Genomic DNA, 18,072 nt, shown 5'->3' on the forward strand with positions numbered 1-18,072 from the left:
TGAACTTCACAAAAAAGTAGTTCATTTATACCATACGAGTGGTTGAGAGTTCGTCTTAATCACAAGTTTTGATCTAAACCGAAAGTTTCACGGTGCTGCCGCAGCACTGAAGCAATTTCAAAATGTATGGCCCTTAAGCTGATACGACTATGCTATATGAAATCAAATAGTCCATCCGCCAGAGTAGAAGTCTAAAGTTACCTCACATCTCTTTATCACATACTAAGAGGAGATCCGACCTATGAGCTTTGACAAGATGAATCAAAGATGAAACCCCTAATCATAATGGACATGTTCTAAGAGGTAATGACATGTAATGGAGCCATGAACCTTTACTTTAATGGGTAAAAGATCTAAACTCCGTATCATCAAAGAGTTGCCAGTGCAGTGTCTAGTATCTCATAGTAAAGAAGTCGTAGGTTCAATTCTCTTTAGTGATATATTTGAAGGGAAGGTGGTAGCTGATGGGACGTGTGAAAATGTTAGTTAAACGGCTCTAAATATCTACCCTTAGATCTATTAATTAAATCTAAATCGTCCAATAAAATTATATTTTCCTCCCTTATTTATGGATTAGTTAAGTTAACTTTCTATTACCAGTTAAATTTTCAAAAAGAAAAGAAGAAAACAACACTCGAGAACTTGGTGGTTAGAGTGAATCTCATGGAAGATGGAATTCAAAAAAAAAAAAGTTGAAACGTTAGACCTTACTGTCTTCTTTATTTCGCGATTACTACAGGAAGGTAATCACGTTTACCCAAGAGTCCTAGAAGCATACAGGAAGGCTCTCGGTACTTGGGCAAGATGGGTTGATATGAACATCAATACCAACAGGACAAAAGTTTTTTTTCAGAGGTTATTCAATCACCCATTTCAGGTAATATATGATTTTGTTTACTGCTTGTACTCTGCGCTCTATGCTTGACCTGAAGAAACCTCTTTCCTTCATCATGAAACTTCAAAGGAAAAAGAATAGGAAGAAATAGAGAAGGAAAAGAGGAAGAAGAAAAAAGAAATAGAGAAGGAAGAGGAAAAATAAGAAAGAAATAGAGAAGAAGAAAAAGAGACGTTATCGCCAATGAAAATCGACAATTAGTGATATTAGGTTGAAGCTAACTAACCCATAAGTAAATGAAAAATAGGAAATTTATTCTACGATTGACGGTGAATATTTAGAGCCGTTCAACTAACTTATTCACACGACCATTTAGTTACACTTTAGCCATATTTAAATTATATATAAAAGCTACCGAAGAATATAATTAAAGTAGATAGTTGTCATCTCCTATGTGTTGGGTGCAAATTGGATGAGATCAACCATTGGAAATAATTGAGACATGAGATTTTGATACCAATTTACTGATGAAAAAGGTTTTCTACCCCTAAGGAGCATTGAACAACTACAAGTGTTTTTATTCATTTGTTAATAAGTTAAAAAAAAAAAAAAAAAAACCATATCTTTCTTAGAAATCAGAAAAATCTTATGGTCAAAAACCTTTTTCCCTTTGTTAAACTAACTTTTTACTTGGGAAAATTTCAGGTTGCAAAGCTTTTTAAATTTTGTATGTAAAAAAAAATTGTTCATATAAAGTCATAATACTTTTCAAGATTTTAACTTGACAGATTTAACATGAATGAATCAAATGCAAAATAAATAAAAAATTAAAAAAAAAAAATCAACGAAGGATGTTAGCTTGAATAGTTATATAATCATCGGTGGTTGACATGGAAAATTTTCATTCTAAGTCATGTTGCTTCACTTGCAGCAAATGAACATTTGGCCAACAAACAAACCAAGCAGCAGGATCTTCAAACAAATAAGAAGACAAACCAAATCCATTTGTAAAATATAAATATTTCAGTATGCAAAAACTTTGTACAACCTTGACACAACATATCACAGATGAATTAACAATGCATAATGATACTATTCCTTGTTCCAGGGGTTTATGAATTAAATCTTTTAACCAAATAATCCAACCAATATCCAGGCGCCTCTACATTCCCCTTCTGTAACATAAATGTATCTATCAATGCTTTCAAACTCTCATTCTGGTTTCTTTACAATAAGAACTGGGCACTTTGCATTATGAACACAGTAGCTGCTCACACTTCCAAGGAAAGCCCTGTTTCAAAAAATCCATCTTAGCAAGTTAAAAAAATGCAAACTTCCAGGTTCTGCCTCTAAAGTACTTACACAACAAAAATCCAGATCAAATAATAGAGTAGCATGATTTGTGCAGATCAAAAGACCCAAATGAATATATAAGCAACAACCACTAAAAAGAAAAGAACCATCTGAAGCAAATCAACATCAAGAGACAACCAGATGGTAAACAGAAAGCTTGCATGACTGTAACAAAGCTTGACAACCACACAGAGACACAAAAAGCACCTTGGGTGCTGGAAGATTCTGCATTTACATGGGAGAAAGGATGCAATTTCCAAGTAACAAATGCACTTTTGTGTTTGGGTGTGTGTGGCCTTCATGCATTTCTTTTCCCCATAATAAAGTAATCTAGACTTTTAGAGGGTGATATCAACAACAAATGAGATGTGACTTACTTGTAACAATTAATAGTAAATAAAACCTTGAGAACAAAGAGGCTCAATAGTAATCAAATCTGTTATTGTAAATTGCCTTTGAACCACTTTCTTCATACGACAGCATAATAAAAATTCAAAGATAAGGTAAGTGACCTCTGCAGAAGTCCCCGGCCATGGCTACCAACTATAAGAAGATCAATCTTCAATTTTTCAACTGCTTCACATATGGCCTCTTTAGGATCGCCAACTTGAGCAATTGTCTCAGCTGTAACCTGCAGAAGAGAAACAAATTACACTACATGACATAGCTGGAAGACTATGAAATTCTCAATATGTCATGCTTTTAGTGCTGGATCAGATTTTGCTGCTGAATCACTAAAATCCACAATTGTTCTTGAGAAGGCCAATAAGAACAGGATTTTACACTACATGGAAGTCATAAAAATTTCAAATTCATTTGGGAAATAAAAAGAAACGATTACAGATTTCTTCTAAGATTATAAGTATCAAACATTTGGGGATTGCAATTTCTGAAAAGGTCATACATTGGAAACAAACCCAGGCATATTTTCAACAAATTAAAATTAAACAGAGAATGAACCCAATTGATTTCAACAAAAAAAAAAAGAAGCAATAATCTCAGCTGAGCAAAGAGGGGTTACCCCATGAGCAGCGCAAATTTCCTTAGCTTTTTCCAATAGAGCTTTTGCAACCGCATCTTGATGTTTTTGAACAGACGTAATCAACTCCGGAGCTATCAAAATCGAAAATAATAATCAGAAGTCAACAAATTTGTTACTCCAAATACCGTATAAGAGAAAACAAGAAAATCCAACAAAACAAATCCCTAATCCGTTTAAAAAACAACATATTTGGGGGAGTTGAGAGAAGGAAATGTACGAGCAGCGCCATAGGCAGCGGCGGAGATGTAGCTGATTTCAGAAGGGGGTTCTGCTGTAAAGATGACGAGTGAAGAGTTGGAGATGGAGTTGTCAAGCTTGGTGAGAGCCCATTCAAGGGCATAGTGGCTATACTCGCTCTCGTCAACTGCCACCATCACTTTCTTCTTGCTTACTCCCTCATCTGCCATTCTTCGTCAATTTCCTCTTTGGGTTCTCAAAAATAATCTAAAAACTTAGAACCTCTCTCTCTCTCAGTAACCAAAGATCGATTGATATTTCATCCAGAGCTGATCTTGCGTATATATAGCAATAACTGAGATAAACTCGATGAACTGCGCTTATCGACTTCTTTTCTTCGCCCAGACGGCCAAGCAGGAAACGACTGGAAGGTTCGGGAAACTGTGGACGGTTCCGTTAGCACACAGAATTTCTTTTTTCCTTTTTGGTTTTTGGTTTTTTTTTTGGTTTTTTTATTTATTATTAAAGGATGCTTTGTAACCAACCATGGTTGGTTAGTCCAAGTGGTAGCAACTTGGTTCGCTTAAGGAAGTTCTAGTATCAAATCCTTGTGGATCCAAAAAATCCCCGCTGGAAGACTCATCCACCACAACCAGGTGTGCGACCCTGGTCGAACCACCGATTTATAAAACCGGGGTTGGCAAACAAAAAAAAAAAAAGAAAAAAAAAAAGATGCTTTGTATTAACTCACTTGACCTCCCATTAGGAGACTCAGTCCACCACACCCCAACGGGAAGAGTGCCCCGAAGGCTAAGGGTGTAAATGGATGCGAAATTAACTCGATTTGTAAAAAAAAAGAAGATGCTTTGTATTAACACTGACCTCCCATTAGGAGGCACGAACCAAAACACCAAGAAGAGTGCTCCTCGAAGGCTAAGGGTGTAAATGGATAAGCGAAATTAACTTCTGAATTTGGATCCACGTCTGTTTAGGGATATCCAAATCCATCCGATTACTAATAAGATGCGGATATGGTATTGCCCCTTTCTTATTGGTTATTTTACTTATTTGAATTTATTTTCTTATTTTTATAGACCTTTTACTTGAGATATATGACTAGTTTTCTAAATTCTCTACTAAAATAAATACCAAAGTTACTAATTTCTTAAATTTCAAACCTAACCCTCACAAATAAAATGGTAAAGATGTCAACAGGGTAGTCGAAAACTTGTATTCACTCTATATTCATACCCATTTGGAAGAATCTATTTGAGAAAATAATTATCCGTGAATCCGTTCGAAAACCTATTAGATATTATCTAAATCCAACCGAATATAATAAGATGCGGATATGGTATTACCACTATTAGATCCGAATTCAATCCGTTTGCACCCTTACCGACGGCTATTGACCACAAATTACAGGAGGGTCCACATGATTAAGGTGATGAGATTTTTTTTAAACGTTTTTATTAATTTTTACTTGTGGGCCCCACATAGTTTGTGGTTGTAAAATTGTCGGTACTCTTCGTCAAGGGAGATGATCCACACTCGGAAGCACTAGCCACGGACAATTGATTCGGCCTTTGTTGGTAAAATTATCGCATATAATTTAAGATTAAAATATATGTGAACAAGTGCTGACGAGAGTTTACCTGTCAGGTAGAGGTCGGTGATCTCCATTACGTTTTTCTATCATATAATAGGAGCATGGTCCACCTATAAATATCGATAAAATAAATCAAAAGTGAGACCCACTCATGTGGATTCTAAGCCTACTATGTGGGGAGAAAAGTGGAAAATAAGCATATACCTTTTTCATGAGGGAAAAATGATCGAGACTCAGACAATGTCTTACCTAAGCAATGTCTTACCATTATTAAGTGGATAAGATATTCTTTTTTTTTTTGGCCAAATTTAACTTCTTAAGTTTTTTATATTTTTTTTATGAGGTTCATCGGGGCCAGCTTCACCACGATTACATCCTCAAATTAATGCCGTCGAATGGGTGCGAATCCAAGACCCCCGTGGGAGTTTGTGTACAGTCCAAAAGAATGTATAGTTTTAAATCCCCGTTTACTAACAATCCATCATTGACGGATAAGATATTCCTTTCATGGAAAGAAAAAGGAAAGAAAAAAATCTGATTTTTTGTAGATTTGGGGTTTTAGGTTGTGTTTGGTGGGACTTTCATTTTCTCTTTTAGGTATCTTCTATGTGGTTCTCAAATTACAAAATGTAACATTTTAGAAGTTCAATCTTAATAGCCTCTCTCCTCTTGAATCACAATCGTTGAATTTCTAAAACACCACGTGTCACCATAAAGGCAGAACAAGAGATACATAAAAGCAAACATTGATCTATGTTTGAAAATATATTTGAAAGTGTTTTTATAAATAATTTATTTTCTTTTGAAAATAGATTTTGAGTCGGATGTAACATACGTGCTAGCGAGAGGGACTCACATCCCCTACCATTCCTGATCATGCAATTCGCTGCAATTAACCTTTAGCAATGTAACATGTGGCTGCAAAAAATTCAATGGTCAATATAAAAACCCATATTTGGAAAAATCTTATCTTCTTATTTCTCCCCAATTTTCTCTCATCTTTCCTCTCACGTCACAGCATGAAAATTTTTTCCACATTGTCCCTTTCTACAACTTCTTTCCTCTTCTTTCTTCTATTCATCCATTGTATTTTATACATGTTACATGTTATAAATTCAGCAGTGAGAATGACCTTGTTTCAGCCATGGTGCAGTGTATTGGCGATATATCGCCGTGTTGCTGGGGGGCGACATGACACCCCCCAGCGACACGATTTATTCTTTTTATCGGCGATATATCGCTAACAGTCGACACGTCGATCAATTTGACAGGAACCACTGGCGGAATTTCCTCCAAATTTACGGTAGAAAGCAAATCCGGGTCAGTATTTGGCCGGCGAATTCCAACTTCAGTCACATGTGTTCACCTGTGAAAAAACGCCGCCTTGTTCTTCATTTTCCTTGCTCTTCTTCCATTTTCTTCAAACCATTTTCGGTGCCCACTTCTTTTAGGGTTCTGCATTTTCTTCCTCTTTGAAAAACCGATTATCACCTCAATCTTCTGTAATGGAAGAATCTGGTGTGGGGGGAACCCAAAGTTTGGAGAAGAGCTTCGACTTTGAGGGTCCCCGTCGATTGCAGTTATCATAACCAATCATATACGAAAGGGAAACCCATGGATAAAAAGTCGCTTGACATGTAGAGTTGTGTCGCCGTGTTGGTGGTGTCACTAGGCACCGACATGGCGAGACAGGTTGACATGTTAGACCTTGGTTTCAGCGTGTCTAAAATGGAGTTTGAGAGTTCATAGTGAATCCTCTTCCCTTCAGCTTGTTTACTTCTTAAAAAAACAAATTTTAGGAATTTGTTAGATGTAGTTTATAATATGAATTTCTCATTGGATTTTTTGAAGCCACATGTCACAATCCTAAGGATTAATTACAAGAAATTGTAGAATTGTGAGTCACTTGTCCTTTTTGTTTTCATAAATATCCTTCTTTTCTATTAAAAAAAAAATTACCCTTCTTATTTTAGTAGATAGCCAAGGTAGGATTGTGGTTAATTACTCTTGCCTCATACCCTTCTTTTCTTAATAGATAGCCAAGGTGGGATTGAGGTTAATTACTCTTGTCTCATATATAATTGTTGAGGAAAGTGCTGCATGAACAGTAGAAACAAGTGAGAAAGATGGTTGTGTATCACATCTTTGACACTATTATAGAAAAAGCTCACTAGACTTGTGGCATGCTGGCTTATCCCTTAATAAGTGCAAATCATTATAGTGCATTAAATGTTGAATTTAATGTCTTACCATTCGTTCAGCTGTATAAAGGTATCCTCTTATTCGAATACGATATTGCCAATGAGTTGTGGCCGGGAGATGTGTTGAGCGATGTGTCCGGTGAATAACAGCCGCTAAGTGACTGAGCTAGAAACCCTTTTTAAGAGGAGTGTCGAGGGATTAGTTCAAAGCCAAGGGACTAGTTGGAAATCTGAATTCCGAGAAGAACTAAGGAGCCAATCCGAAGACTAATTTCCTAGAAGAGTTAAATGGTTGGACAGAGGATTAAGCCTAATCCGGTTGACCCTAGTTCACACGGTTTGCACCGGTTCGAAAGTCTCAAAATGGTTTGATATAACAATAATAAACTCCTTTGTTTTTTTTTTTTTTTTTTCCTTTTTCGAGAAAGAAATTGATGGACACTAATATGGTCCGTCCAACTAGCAAGAGAAGTAGGAATTTGTGACGTTAGGGAAGAGAAAAAATGTATAAAATTTATTTCATTTCTCCAAAAAATATCTACAATTTCAGAGAAAAAATGTATAAAAATATTTATTTCATTTCTTTCATTTGGTTACAAAGAAAGAGGAAAAGAAAGGCAAGAGAAATATTTGCATCCCATAAAATTTATTTCATTTCTCTGAAAAATATCTACAATTTCTCCTCATTTGTCAAAAAAATGTTTGCGAGCATTTTCCTTGCAACCAAACAGATGTCATTTTGACCAACTTGTCAACCCCAAATATGACTTCTTGTTGTGCATGTATTTTAACCAAAGACCAACATAGAATCTATATATATAGGCTACCAAATTTCTCTTCACTATAACTGAAAGAGGAATTCTTTCACTAAGTTCGAGAGCGTCACTATCTTTCAATTGGCCTGGAGAGGAATAGTTCGATCATGTTTAATACGAGTGGGAATTAACGATGATAAAGCATAAGTTAATCACTTGATCCAACTACATAATAGATATAAATACATTATATTTTTATTCGATGAATAACGTGTTTACATCAGCAACATATGTACTCTATTTAAGAAAAATAAATTATATTTCTTTTTACCTGCGGAGAAATTGCTTGTACCACATTGCAGAAAGCTTTGGTATTCTTTCTAATGTATAATAGTCGACATAATAAAGCCCAAACCGTAAGGTATATCCATTTAGCCACTCAAAATTGTCCAAAATTGACCAAATGAAGTAGCCCCTCACATCAGCTCCATTCCTGTGGACAATTTTAACACAAACGTAAATGTAATGCCTTTCTGTGTTGATCGAGTTCATAAAATGCATGTATATATGTATAACAAGATTTTGATTAACAAAAATTCTAGGGGGATTGATACCTCATGGCTATTGTTAGGGAAGCCAAGTAGTCATTTATGTATTCTATTCTCTTGATATCATTCAATGTCTCTTCAATAGAAATAGCATCATGATAATTTGGGTCTGGATAACCTAAAAGTTAATAAGCAATAATAAGTATATAAGCTTTATCCCAAAAAACAAATTTACAATAATTTTTTCTATCATCAAGTTATACATCATTTTAAGAGAAAATATACCAGAAGATACCTTTTCTTTTCTTTTTTCATAGAAAATATACATGTACTATAACATACCATTTTCTGTGATGAACATTGGAGTATTTTGATATCTTTCTTTGAAGTACATGACCATTTTCTCCATCCCACGAGGAACTACGTAGAAGTCTTCCATCGCTGTCTACAAAAGTTAAATAAGTATTAAAGAAGTATAATTAGTATTTAGTAATAATGTTTAAATGAGGTCCATAAATTCATCTATTTACCTATTATTATTTGGGGATTAAGGTTGAATTTTTAAATTTTTTTCCCCCTTTTTTTGGTTGGGTTAGATTTTTAAGGCATTATAGGGTTTTTCAGATAACCTAGCTACCCATTGAATATGGCCTGAGTTGCAGCCATGGCAGACCTTGTGGTCTTCAAATTGATTGAGCTAATTAGGTAACTATTTGATATTCTTTTGTTAATTAGTTTCCTAGGAAGCTCTTACCGGTTCTCCAATGAGAAGACCATCTCTTTCTCCAGTCAAATACACAGAGGGATCAATTTCTGAAACAGTAAGATTACATTGAGAGAACAAGCAATCTTGTGCATAATAACTTGTATAATGATTTATTCCAATGAAATCAAGTTTGTTCTTTAATTTTTCCTTCTCTTCCAATGAGAATGTTGGCAATCTTGAACCTAATATTTGAAGCATTTCGGGAGGATAATCTCCATATATTATTGGATCCAAGATCCTGCAAACATTCAAAAACCAAAAATCATGATCATATGTAATTGATAAACATAATAAAAATCTACAAAATAAATAAATAAAAAATTACCATGCATGATAAAATGCAAGAGCTCTTTGAGCAGCTAGACGATCAAAGGGGATATCATGAAGTGGTTCATACCAAATTGAGTTAAGCACAATCCCTATCATGCCTCCTTGCTTCACCTGTTGATGAAATAATCATGAATTAAAAGATCAATTGAAATAATTATTTTCTTAAGTAAGTTGATTAGATAGTTATACTTTGATTCTACCTGATATTTGTTTCTGTAAATTGTTACTGCATTAGCATGGGACAATATGATATTATGAGCAGCAATATATGGCTCAATTGCTGAGTTTCCATCCTTGCAACTATCACTACAATGGCTTGGAGGAAATTCTCCAGTTATGTAACTAAGCTTTGCCATCATGTTTGGCTCATTGAATGTAACCCAGTACTTCACTCTATCCCCAAATGCCTTGAAACATACTTCAGCAAAATATGCAAAATCTTCCCTGCATAATAAGAAATATTTAAAAAGTAAATGTGAATATGGGTCCTCGATTATCAGAGGGAGCAAAATAATGTTGATATACTCACTGTATTTGTGAATTTAGCCATGACCCATATCGATCTTCAAGCATTTGAGGCATGTCATAATGGTTTAAGGTAACAAATGGTTGTATTCCTAGTACAAGCATGCAACAAATTAGAACAGGAAAGAGAAATAATGCTCAAGAATAAACAGTTTCCCAATAAAAATTCCTCTCTAAGACATTTTTTTGTGCAAAAGTCATTGATAAAGAGTTGATTTTTTATATTTTAAGTAATAAGTTATCCAGAATTGAAAAAAGAAAAATAAATTTACCTTTGAGTAAGAGTGAATTTATTAGATTGTTGTAGAATTCAATTCCACTAGGGTTTACTTGTCCAAACCTTCCACCTAATCAATATTAAGACATGTCATCAAAACAAAACCCAGTAAGGCTAGTCTTTAGTTGTGTAATAATTAACTTACAAGGGAGGACTCTAGACCATGAAATGGAGAATCTATAAGCATTTACTCCCAAGAAGTCCATCAACTCTATATCTTCCTGTCAGGTAAGTCATAGTGACAGTTAACAAGAAGTTCTTAATTAATGTATTAATCAGAATTAACAAAAGAGAGTAAGCATTCGACCTACCTGTCAATAAAAGTCTGAACCTCACCTAACCTATCATATGGAAAATAGAACTAGGAAAGTTGGTTAATGTCTTTAAGGGTTTTGCTCAAGCTACCTTATATTTATGGTAATGATCATCTGCAACATCTCCATTGCTTCCATCTTTGATTTTTCCTTTAAAAAAAGTTGTATTGAAGGTCTTGATCAGTCAATTGGAATGAGCTATTTCATTTCCAATGGTTTGGGGAGAAAAGATTAGAAACTAACGTCACCTGGTAATCCAGTGAATGCACAAAAGATTAGAAACTAAAGTCACCTGGTAATCGAGTGAATGCATCCCAGTTGCTAGTGCTTTTGTTACCTTCTTGATAGGCACCTTCAACCTGGATGATATAAGTATGAGAAAAAAAGCATATATCACAAGGGTCTTTACACACACACTCACTCACTCTCTCTCTCTCTCCCCCTAATGTTATCTATTTACCTGATAAGAAGAAGTTGTAGTTCCAAAAATGAAAGAAGAAGGAAAATGGTCTCTATGCAGGAGAGCAGCAACCAAAGTGATGAACTGAAAAATCCATACAAATGCCAAACAGAGTTTTCTCATCTTGGAATGATGTGGGATGATGCTAAAATTTGTTCTTCGATCATGGACGAGGAGGTCTTGCATGGAGTGTTTATATATAGTAGAGAGAAGGCAGCTGGGAATGCAATAATTTTGTTCATCTGGAAAACTTTGTTTGACTGTTAGCTTCTTTGACTGTTGGGTTTGCTTTAGATTCAGTTGCATGGCTCGTGCACTCACTGGAACAATCCTCATTTCTTTTCTAATTTCTTATGGGCATTGCATGGAATGCACCTTCCTAGTTTACTAACTCTACATTATTGAAGCTCATGAAAGGCAAACAATCACCAACCATCTAAAGAAAACAAAAATATTATGGAAACAAAAGCTTTGATTAACACTCTTAAATCTTTGTATAAGAAAGCATTTAATCGATCATAGCTTAAGTGGCACAATTATGAGCTAAGTAGTAGTCATTTACCAACTTTTTTTGGTTCTTACAATGGAAAGTATGTAAAAAGAGCTTGAAGGTGATCCTGGGGTGATTACATAGAGTTTAAACCATGACTTCATTTGAGCTAAGTAAGTCCAAATAATGTGTTTAATTACTGTAAATCCAGATTTAAAAGATGGGTTTCTGAAAACCTGATTATGAGCAAAGACCGGTTATGTCAATGACCAATCATGGTGGTAATGATACTAATAACAACAATAGCAAAAACTAGCCCAGATTCTTTTAAGATTGTTGCTGCACATATGAGTTGAATGTGATTTTATTGTGACTAGCTAACAACCAGGAGCACTTGTGGGTTCAACAGTTCGATGATGGACCACCTTCTGCATCTTGGATCCTTGAACTCGCCAGTCATTTTTATCTTTCCTCCACCAAGCAAACAATATTCAATGGGAGACATGTGGCTTTGAATTGAAGATCTAATCTGGGAAGATTATCTATCTAATTAGCTCTTGAGGGACCCTTTTTTTTCTTCCTTGTGCATGCATATATACAACGCTAGATGGAGAGAGAGAGAGAGAGAGAGAGAGAGAGAGAGAGAGAGAGAGAGGGTCAAAAGGGAGTCAAATGAAAAGGAGGTGCAAAAGCTGCTTTGGAGGTTCATAGGTTCTTATTATTTCAGGGGTTGGAGAACCCACATCACCCATGCTCTTGTGGGCCAATCAGAAACTGTCCAAATCCATGGATGCAATGCACCTGGCTTCTCCCCTTGAATCACACTCCTCACCTTGAACAACATTCATTCTCTATAAGTTTGCCTTTTCCAATCACTCACTCTCTGAAATAGCAAAATCCAGGAAATCTGATGGACACACTTTAGGGCCTACAACTTTAATTTGTTACACTTAGAATACGTATATTATCCCTACCATGGTTTGAGAAATTGGCAAAAACAGTCACCAACCAAATTAGCTTGGCAAAGTCTTGCAACTTTCAACCCTAACCTCTTCTTAGCGATGGAAAACCCTAACCCTAACCTATTTAGACTGAAAGTAGGCAAAGCCAGGTTCAAGCTGTCAGGGCCAAACTTCCAAACCTAATGAGATCTAACCTTCATACTTCCTACTATACATCACAGATAACTGAAGTCTACCCCCTATAGTGATAGCCGACCACTCTACCACTGAGTTACTGAGGATCAACGGGAGATTATATCTCATAAAACTCAATTCTCGTTCTCAACCCTGACCAATATGACCTGAAACTTTCTTTGTAACTCTTCGAACTTCTTCGTGACCCATTCTATTCCATGCCTTATTTTATAACGAACCTCAAAAAGGCCCTATTTCATTATATTCCATCATAGTATTCAAATAGATCATTATCAACCATACTACTCATCAAATAGATCATTATCAGGCAAGCCTCAATGCCAATACCTTTTTTTTAGTGGCTGGGGGAAGGAGTGTGATCCCATGGTGATTATCAATGATATGGTTGTCAAACCAAAACTCAAACCAAAATTTTTTAAAAATGGAAGAAAGAAAAAACCTTAGCACAATCTTGAACATATCTTGGGCAAGTTAGAGTGGTAACCACACATACAAAGGTCTTAATATTATCACCTTTATGCAAAATGAGATAAGAAAGACATATCAATCTAATTATCCTATTAGCACTTACAAAGGGCCCATCAACTTGGAGGTCTATACATTCTTTATTCTTTGTTGACAAATTCTTATGGGCAACCGAAACCAATGTAGTTTTCTTTGTGGACCATCATGGTTGGTTTGCCATTATCCAACTTACACCAGTTGGTCCTTTTCCTGTTTTCTTTCCTGAAACTTACCTTTTCTGCAATGATTTTAAAGAGATGAATTTGGCTTAATCATCTCTCTCTCTGACACAAAGTAAGTTAAATGCAAGTAGATGAAGATATACATGGCTAATTAATCAAGTAATTCATCATTATTGGATGAGTGAGATCATATATCCCCTCTGGGTCTATTACAAGTTTCTTTTTGCATATGCTACAATAGGAGATGTGTTTGATTAAGTGAAGATAAGATAAAGAGGAACAGCATGTTCATGTGGTTCATGACAATAGGAATAAAAGCCAAAAATTTAGTCAAAGAGGCCATGTTGGATGGAGGTAACTGAAACCTCCATATCCTTCTCTCATCATCCTTTCCATCTCTTGTGCCTCATATGCATTTGTTCCCTGCAACATAAACAACCCAAATTTTGTATTATTCTTTCTTTTGGATTTCACATGAACACTTTATCAATTGATTTCACAACATAGAGGTGTTAGAGGGTGCACCTGCATTGCTGCCATGACTCCTACATCTGGGTTGTGTTCATGCACAGAACTTGCAGCGGAAAGCCTCATAGAAAGAAACTGCAGAGGAAACAGATTTGCAGGATAACTGATTAGGACTCAAATCTACTTATAATCTTCTCCTTCCTGTATTTTTGTAGTTTTCAATCTTAGCTCACCTCAACTTGGTTCTGTAATGATTGAACATAATTGATGATTTCATCCAACATTACAGCCATTCCCATTGTCTGCAAATGGATTTTAGATTCAGTTCTTAGTTGAAGAAATAAAAGCAATCACTAACCAACAGAGATGATATTATCTGTATATATACCTTGTAGCACCCTGGAACTAAGTCCTGCAAACATCTGAGTCTCTCATTGATTTTCTCTCTCCTTACCTGACCCATAACAATGTACAATTTAGATAAGAATCAGATTGCTTCAAGAACCCATTTTTTTCAACAAAGAAGCTTTTTCTCTTGACAAACTTACCCTCTCTGCTAAACTGTGGCTATCAGTAGCTTGGCCTCTTTTTGCTCTCACATGAACCACCTCCTTAGGTTTCTCTACCTTTTTGGCATGGCTTCTTCCTCTGTTCTTCCCTCTTCCAAGGCTCTGAAAGTAATAGAATGAAAAGAACATATGAGCCCAATTCACAAAGAACACAGATACGAAATGGGAAAGAGAGAAAACATACATTCTTTCTCTTGTTATCTTCTTTGGAACCATCTCCAGAAACAGGGGTAGAAGAATTCTTAGAGCTGCTTTCTGAAACTGCCATTGTTTTCTGCTTCTTTCTTTCAGGGACAACATCTTCAGATGAAGGCATGGACTGAGCTATTGGAACTGCATTTGCACCATTTGAATGGTAAAAACCTGAAAGATTATCAGCAAATTGCATCCCGAATTCTGATTGCTGTTGGACTAAGAAGTTGTCATTGGAGAAAACTAAGCTTTGTAAGCTCATATTGGGATTCTCTAAACTATTTGGATTCAAATCTGCAAACTGGTTTGTCAGTTCTATGTTGGAGTGAATGCCTGAGAAAGTGAAGGGCTTGAAGCCTTGTGAATCTCCAGCAAACTCAGCCATGGAAGATGGAATTACAGAGATGATTTGGAGAAAACCTGGAAGTGTATTCTTAATAAGAGGGAGTGTGGCAGACCAATTTATAGACTACATACATGTACACTTGGACTTGGAATTTCTCTCTCCCCAGGCAAGAAAGTTTTAAGAAAGAAAAATGAAGAAGCCACGTGGCAGTCCTGGTATCTATGGTTAATAAAGGTGGGTCCCAAGCATTGAAGGTTTATTCATTAATGTGGGCCCAACATAAGAATTGTAACTGAAATAGAACTACATATAATATAGTTTTAGGTAAATAAAGGTGGAAATGAAATTATGGCCTAGCAATCTGAGTGGATGGTATGCGAAGTAATTGGAAGTGATTTGAACCTATATATAAACCCCCCCCCTAAAAAAAAAATTCAAAATTAGTTTTTATCATCTGAAATTTCAAAAAGAGTTGGTATATACTTTTTTCATCCTCTTTCTTTATAGAGAAACATCATATCCACTCTTTTTGGCTAAACCCGTGGTATCTGATTGGAATTCTCTTTAACCATTTCAGTCCCCACACTGTAAATGATACCCGTATCCCCAAATCCACTCCCCTGTCTGCTTTCATCTCGAATGGCATTTGGTCCTTGCTCCCCTCCCCATTCTCACACAAGTTTGGGAGTCTTTCTCCCTCTCTCTAGTTCCTCTTGTGACCTTATTGTTTGGTTGTCTTCCCCCACCAAAACCTTTTCCACCTCCTCAGCTTAGAACCTCCTCCGTGCCTACAAGGCCACAACCCTAAGCCCCCTTTCGTCTAATTCAAATGCTACATTCCCCGTCCTTCCCTAACCATTTGGAAGGCCCTTAACCTTGCTCTCCCCACCCAGTCCTTCCTTATTGGTTGCCATATCCCCGTTAGCCCGAATTGCACCCTATATTGGAACGGTTTGAAAGATCTTCATCACCTCTTCTTTTCTTGCCATTTCTTCAAATCTATCTAGGAAAAAGCCCTAGTTTTCATTTGGTCCCGTTTGAGGCAATCCTTTTTCATCTGTGATTGGTCTTGGATTATGAGAATAACTTTGTAGGTACATCCATATGTGATCGGATTGGCAAGCTAGTGTATTGTATCTCTATCAATTACCTTTGGTGGGAGTACAATCTTCAAAGATGGACCTCCAAATTCTGCTTTATAGACAAGATTTTGAATGTCATCTATTTTGATGTTTCTTCTAGACTGTTAGTTATCCCACCTCGGTTGATAATACCCCAAGGAACAGGCTAATTATTGTTTCTAGGGGCCTTAGCTCTTCGGTCTTCTACTTAAAGACCTTGTAATCTTGTTTTCTTGTTGTTTAATATATTTATTTATTCATCCAAAAAAAAAAAAACACATAAGATCTTGTCTTTGCATGCAAACTTTCTTATTGATTTTCTAACACTCGAATGTGATTGTAAAATGATTTTTAATCATAATCCAAATCAACCATAAACTTTACAAAATAAAATCAAGTTGGTTAATTTGTTCCTCATTGAAGTTTTCCAATCAGCATTGAAGCATCGAGGATTTAATTTGACTTTGACAGGTGCATGACAGAAATAAGGAAAACCTCTCCCTATTGATGGGTTACTGTACTCAACAAAACACTCCTTTTTCATTTTCTTCTAATTTAATGTACTTAGACTTGCACTTGATTGTCACATTAAAGGCCTATAGAACCATTAATGGCATTTGAGGTTGAAATTCTGGTAGTTTGCAGTACCTAGTACATTATGAACACTAAAAAAAATTTCATTTTCATCTGTAGTTTTCAATGCCCAACTTCCCTTGCATGGATCTAGACCATTGGGATGGCAATCTTTAATGTAAATGAGCTAATTTCTGTTTTTCATCAATTCACATTGTTAGGGTCAATACCCCCTTATTAATAATTAGGTGTATGGAACTAAATCTCAGTTGAAACCGAACAAATTTTTTTTTCATTGATTTTAGATTTCAATTCAAAGAGACCTAATGTCAAAAGTCAGTGTTGAAACTTGAAAATGAGATCCGACGTGTTTGTGGTTTAATTTGATCGAAACTAGCAATAAAACAAAGATTAAAAATTTAAATGAGACATGAAGGTGCAGGACATGACAATTCACATTTGTTGATTAAAAGATGACTGGATCCCAATCTTAACCAAAAATGATGGAAGAAAGGTTGAACAAAACATAGGAGTAGGGGAAGCAAAATTTATCATCAAAATTTCTTTGGCAAGAGTTAGGTAAGCCAGCAAAATGAGAAGTCTAGTAATCCTAATTGGATCGATCTTTTGTATTCTTCTCTTATTGGAATCCCTATTTCTTTGTGCTAAGAACAAAGAATGACATAAAAATGAATAAAAGGTCTAGGAGTGTGGAAGTTTCCTCTGATGGTTCAAACCTTTCCTTGCTCACTCTGAGTGGCATAGAATTTCTGGCCTGGAGGATGGTTCAAAGTCTAGATCGCCTTCCCTAACAGGAGTTGTGCTCCCTAACACTTTATGATCACAAAAATAAGAGGGCTTATCGGAGAAGTGATTGTATGACTATAAAATTACCAAGTAAATTATATCTAAATGAGGCAAAAAAAAACTTTAAGATTGCATATTCACACCATTTACTCTGGTACTAAAATTTCAAAGCTACATTTTAAGATCCCTTGAATGAGAGAAATGATCTTAAAATCCATAGGGTGATGGAAGACTTCTGTAACAGTGAATTGTGAACCTTAACTAAAAGGTTTTTCCTTTTTCATTCATTAGCAACAATTAAAGCTTGTCTGAAGTATGGACAAATCACAGATAATATGTTTGTCAAAAATTTGGTAGTCCATGTCCACTATAAGGTTAAAGCTAAGCTTGATTGATATATCTATTAATGCATTGCCTAATTCTTAGTTTTGGCTACTTTTGTTCTATGAATTTTAACTATGCTTTGTGAAG

At 35.7% G+C, this 18,072-nt stretch overlaps 3 protein-coding genes across 3 annotated transcripts; all 3 read right to left on the reverse strand.

Moving 5' to 3' along the window:
• Positions 1-1,818: 1,818 nt before the first annotated feature.
• On the reverse strand, positions 1,819-3,855 carry LOC149000409 (universal stress protein A-like protein). The gene is made up of 4 exons (XM_089139906.1): positions 3,448-3,855; positions 3,210-3,301; positions 2,701-2,819; positions 1,819-2,126 (listed from the first exon to the last, which is right to left on the reverse strand). Exons 1-4 carry the CDS (start codon positions 3,635-3,637, stop codon positions 2,048-2,050), a joined length of 480 nt encoding a protein of 159 aa, XP_088996032.1. The 5' UTR covers positions 3,638-3,855; the 3' UTR covers positions 1,819-2,047.
• A 4,303-nt stretch (positions 3,856-8,158) lies between these two features.
• LOC149000410 (beta-glucosidase 18-like) lies at positions 8,159-11,348 on the reverse strand. Its single transcript, XM_089139687.1, has 12 exons — positions 11,193-11,348; positions 11,025-11,091; positions 10,824-10,882; positions 10,564-10,639; positions 10,414-10,488; positions 10,146-10,233; positions 9,817-10,060; positions 9,612-9,727; positions 9,275-9,524; positions 8,863-8,965; positions 8,587-8,698; positions 8,159-8,465 (listed from the first exon to the last, which is right to left on the reverse strand). Exons 1-12 carry the CDS (start codon positions 11,313-11,315, stop codon positions 8,300-8,302), a joined length of 1,479 nt encoding a protein of 492 aa, XP_088995813.1. The 5' UTR covers positions 11,316-11,348; the 3' UTR covers positions 8,159-8,299.
• Positions 11,349-13,855: 2,507 nt separating this feature from the next.
• On the reverse strand, positions 13,856-15,214 carry LOC149000411 (transcription factor BEE 1-like). Its single transcript, XM_089139688.1, has 6 exons — positions 14,747-15,214; positions 14,542-14,664; positions 14,382-14,447; positions 14,227-14,295; positions 14,051-14,128; positions 13,856-13,948 (listed from the first exon to the last, which is right to left on the reverse strand). Exons 1-6 carry the CDS (start codon positions 15,137-15,139, stop codon positions 13,856-13,858), a joined length of 822 nt encoding a protein of 273 aa, XP_088995814.1. The 5' UTR covers positions 15,140-15,214.
• Between the last annotated feature and the right edge of the window lie 2,858 nt (positions 15,215-18,072).

The sequence above is a fragment of the Hakea prostrata genome, chromosome 11 (assembly GCF_041222555.1).
Source record: "Hakea prostrata isolate BN-2017 chromosome 11, UWA_Hpros_2, whole genome shotgun sequence".
NCBI classification, from domain to species: Eukaryota; Viridiplantae; Streptophyta; class Magnoliopsida; order Proteales; family Proteaceae; genus Hakea; species Hakea prostrata.

What these genes read in the sequence shown, in the direction of transcription:
- LOC149000410 (XM_089139687.1), bottom strand. Translation starts at nt 11,315, where the DNA reads ATGAGAAAACTCTGTTTGGCATTTGTATGGATTTTTCAGTTCATCACT. An exon ending in TGCATTCACTCGATTACCAG is followed by an intron (nt 10,883 to 11,024) that starts GTGACTTTAGTT and finishes CTTTTTTTAAAG; the next exon opens with GAAAAATCAAAGATGGAAGC. An exon ending in AAATTCACTCTTACTCAAAG is followed by an intron (nt 10,234 to 10,413) that starts GTAAATTTATTT and finishes TGCTTGTACTAG; the next exon opens with GAATACAACCATTTGTTACC.
- LOC149000409 (XM_089139906.1), bottom strand. Translation starts at nt 3,637, where the DNA reads ATGGCAGATGAGGGAGTAAGCAAGAAGAAAGTGATGGTGGCAGTTGAC. An exon ending in AAATTTGCGCTGCTCATGGG is followed by an intron (nt 2,820 to 3,209) that starts GTAACCCCTCTT and finishes TCTCTTCTGCAG; the next exon opens with GTTACAGCTGAGACAATTGC. An exon ending in GGCCGGGGACTTCTGCAGAG is followed by an intron (nt 2,127 to 2,700) that starts GTCACTTACCTT and finishes TTTTTGAAACAG; the next exon opens with GGCTTTCCTTGGAAGTGTGA.
- LOC149000411 (XM_089139688.1), bottom strand. Translation starts at nt 15,139, where the DNA reads ATGGCTGAGTTTGCTGGAGATTCACAAGGCTTCAAGCCCTTCACTTTC. An exon ending in GCCACAGTTTAGCAGAGAGG is followed by an intron (nt 14,448 to 14,541) that starts GTAAGTTTGTCA and finishes GTTATGGGTCAG; the next exon opens with GTAAGGAGAGAGAAAATCAA. An exon ending in TAGTTCCAGGGTGCTACAAG is followed by an intron (nt 14,296 to 14,381) that starts GTATATATACAG and finishes ATCCATTTGCAG; the next exon opens with ACAATGGGAATGGCTGTAAT.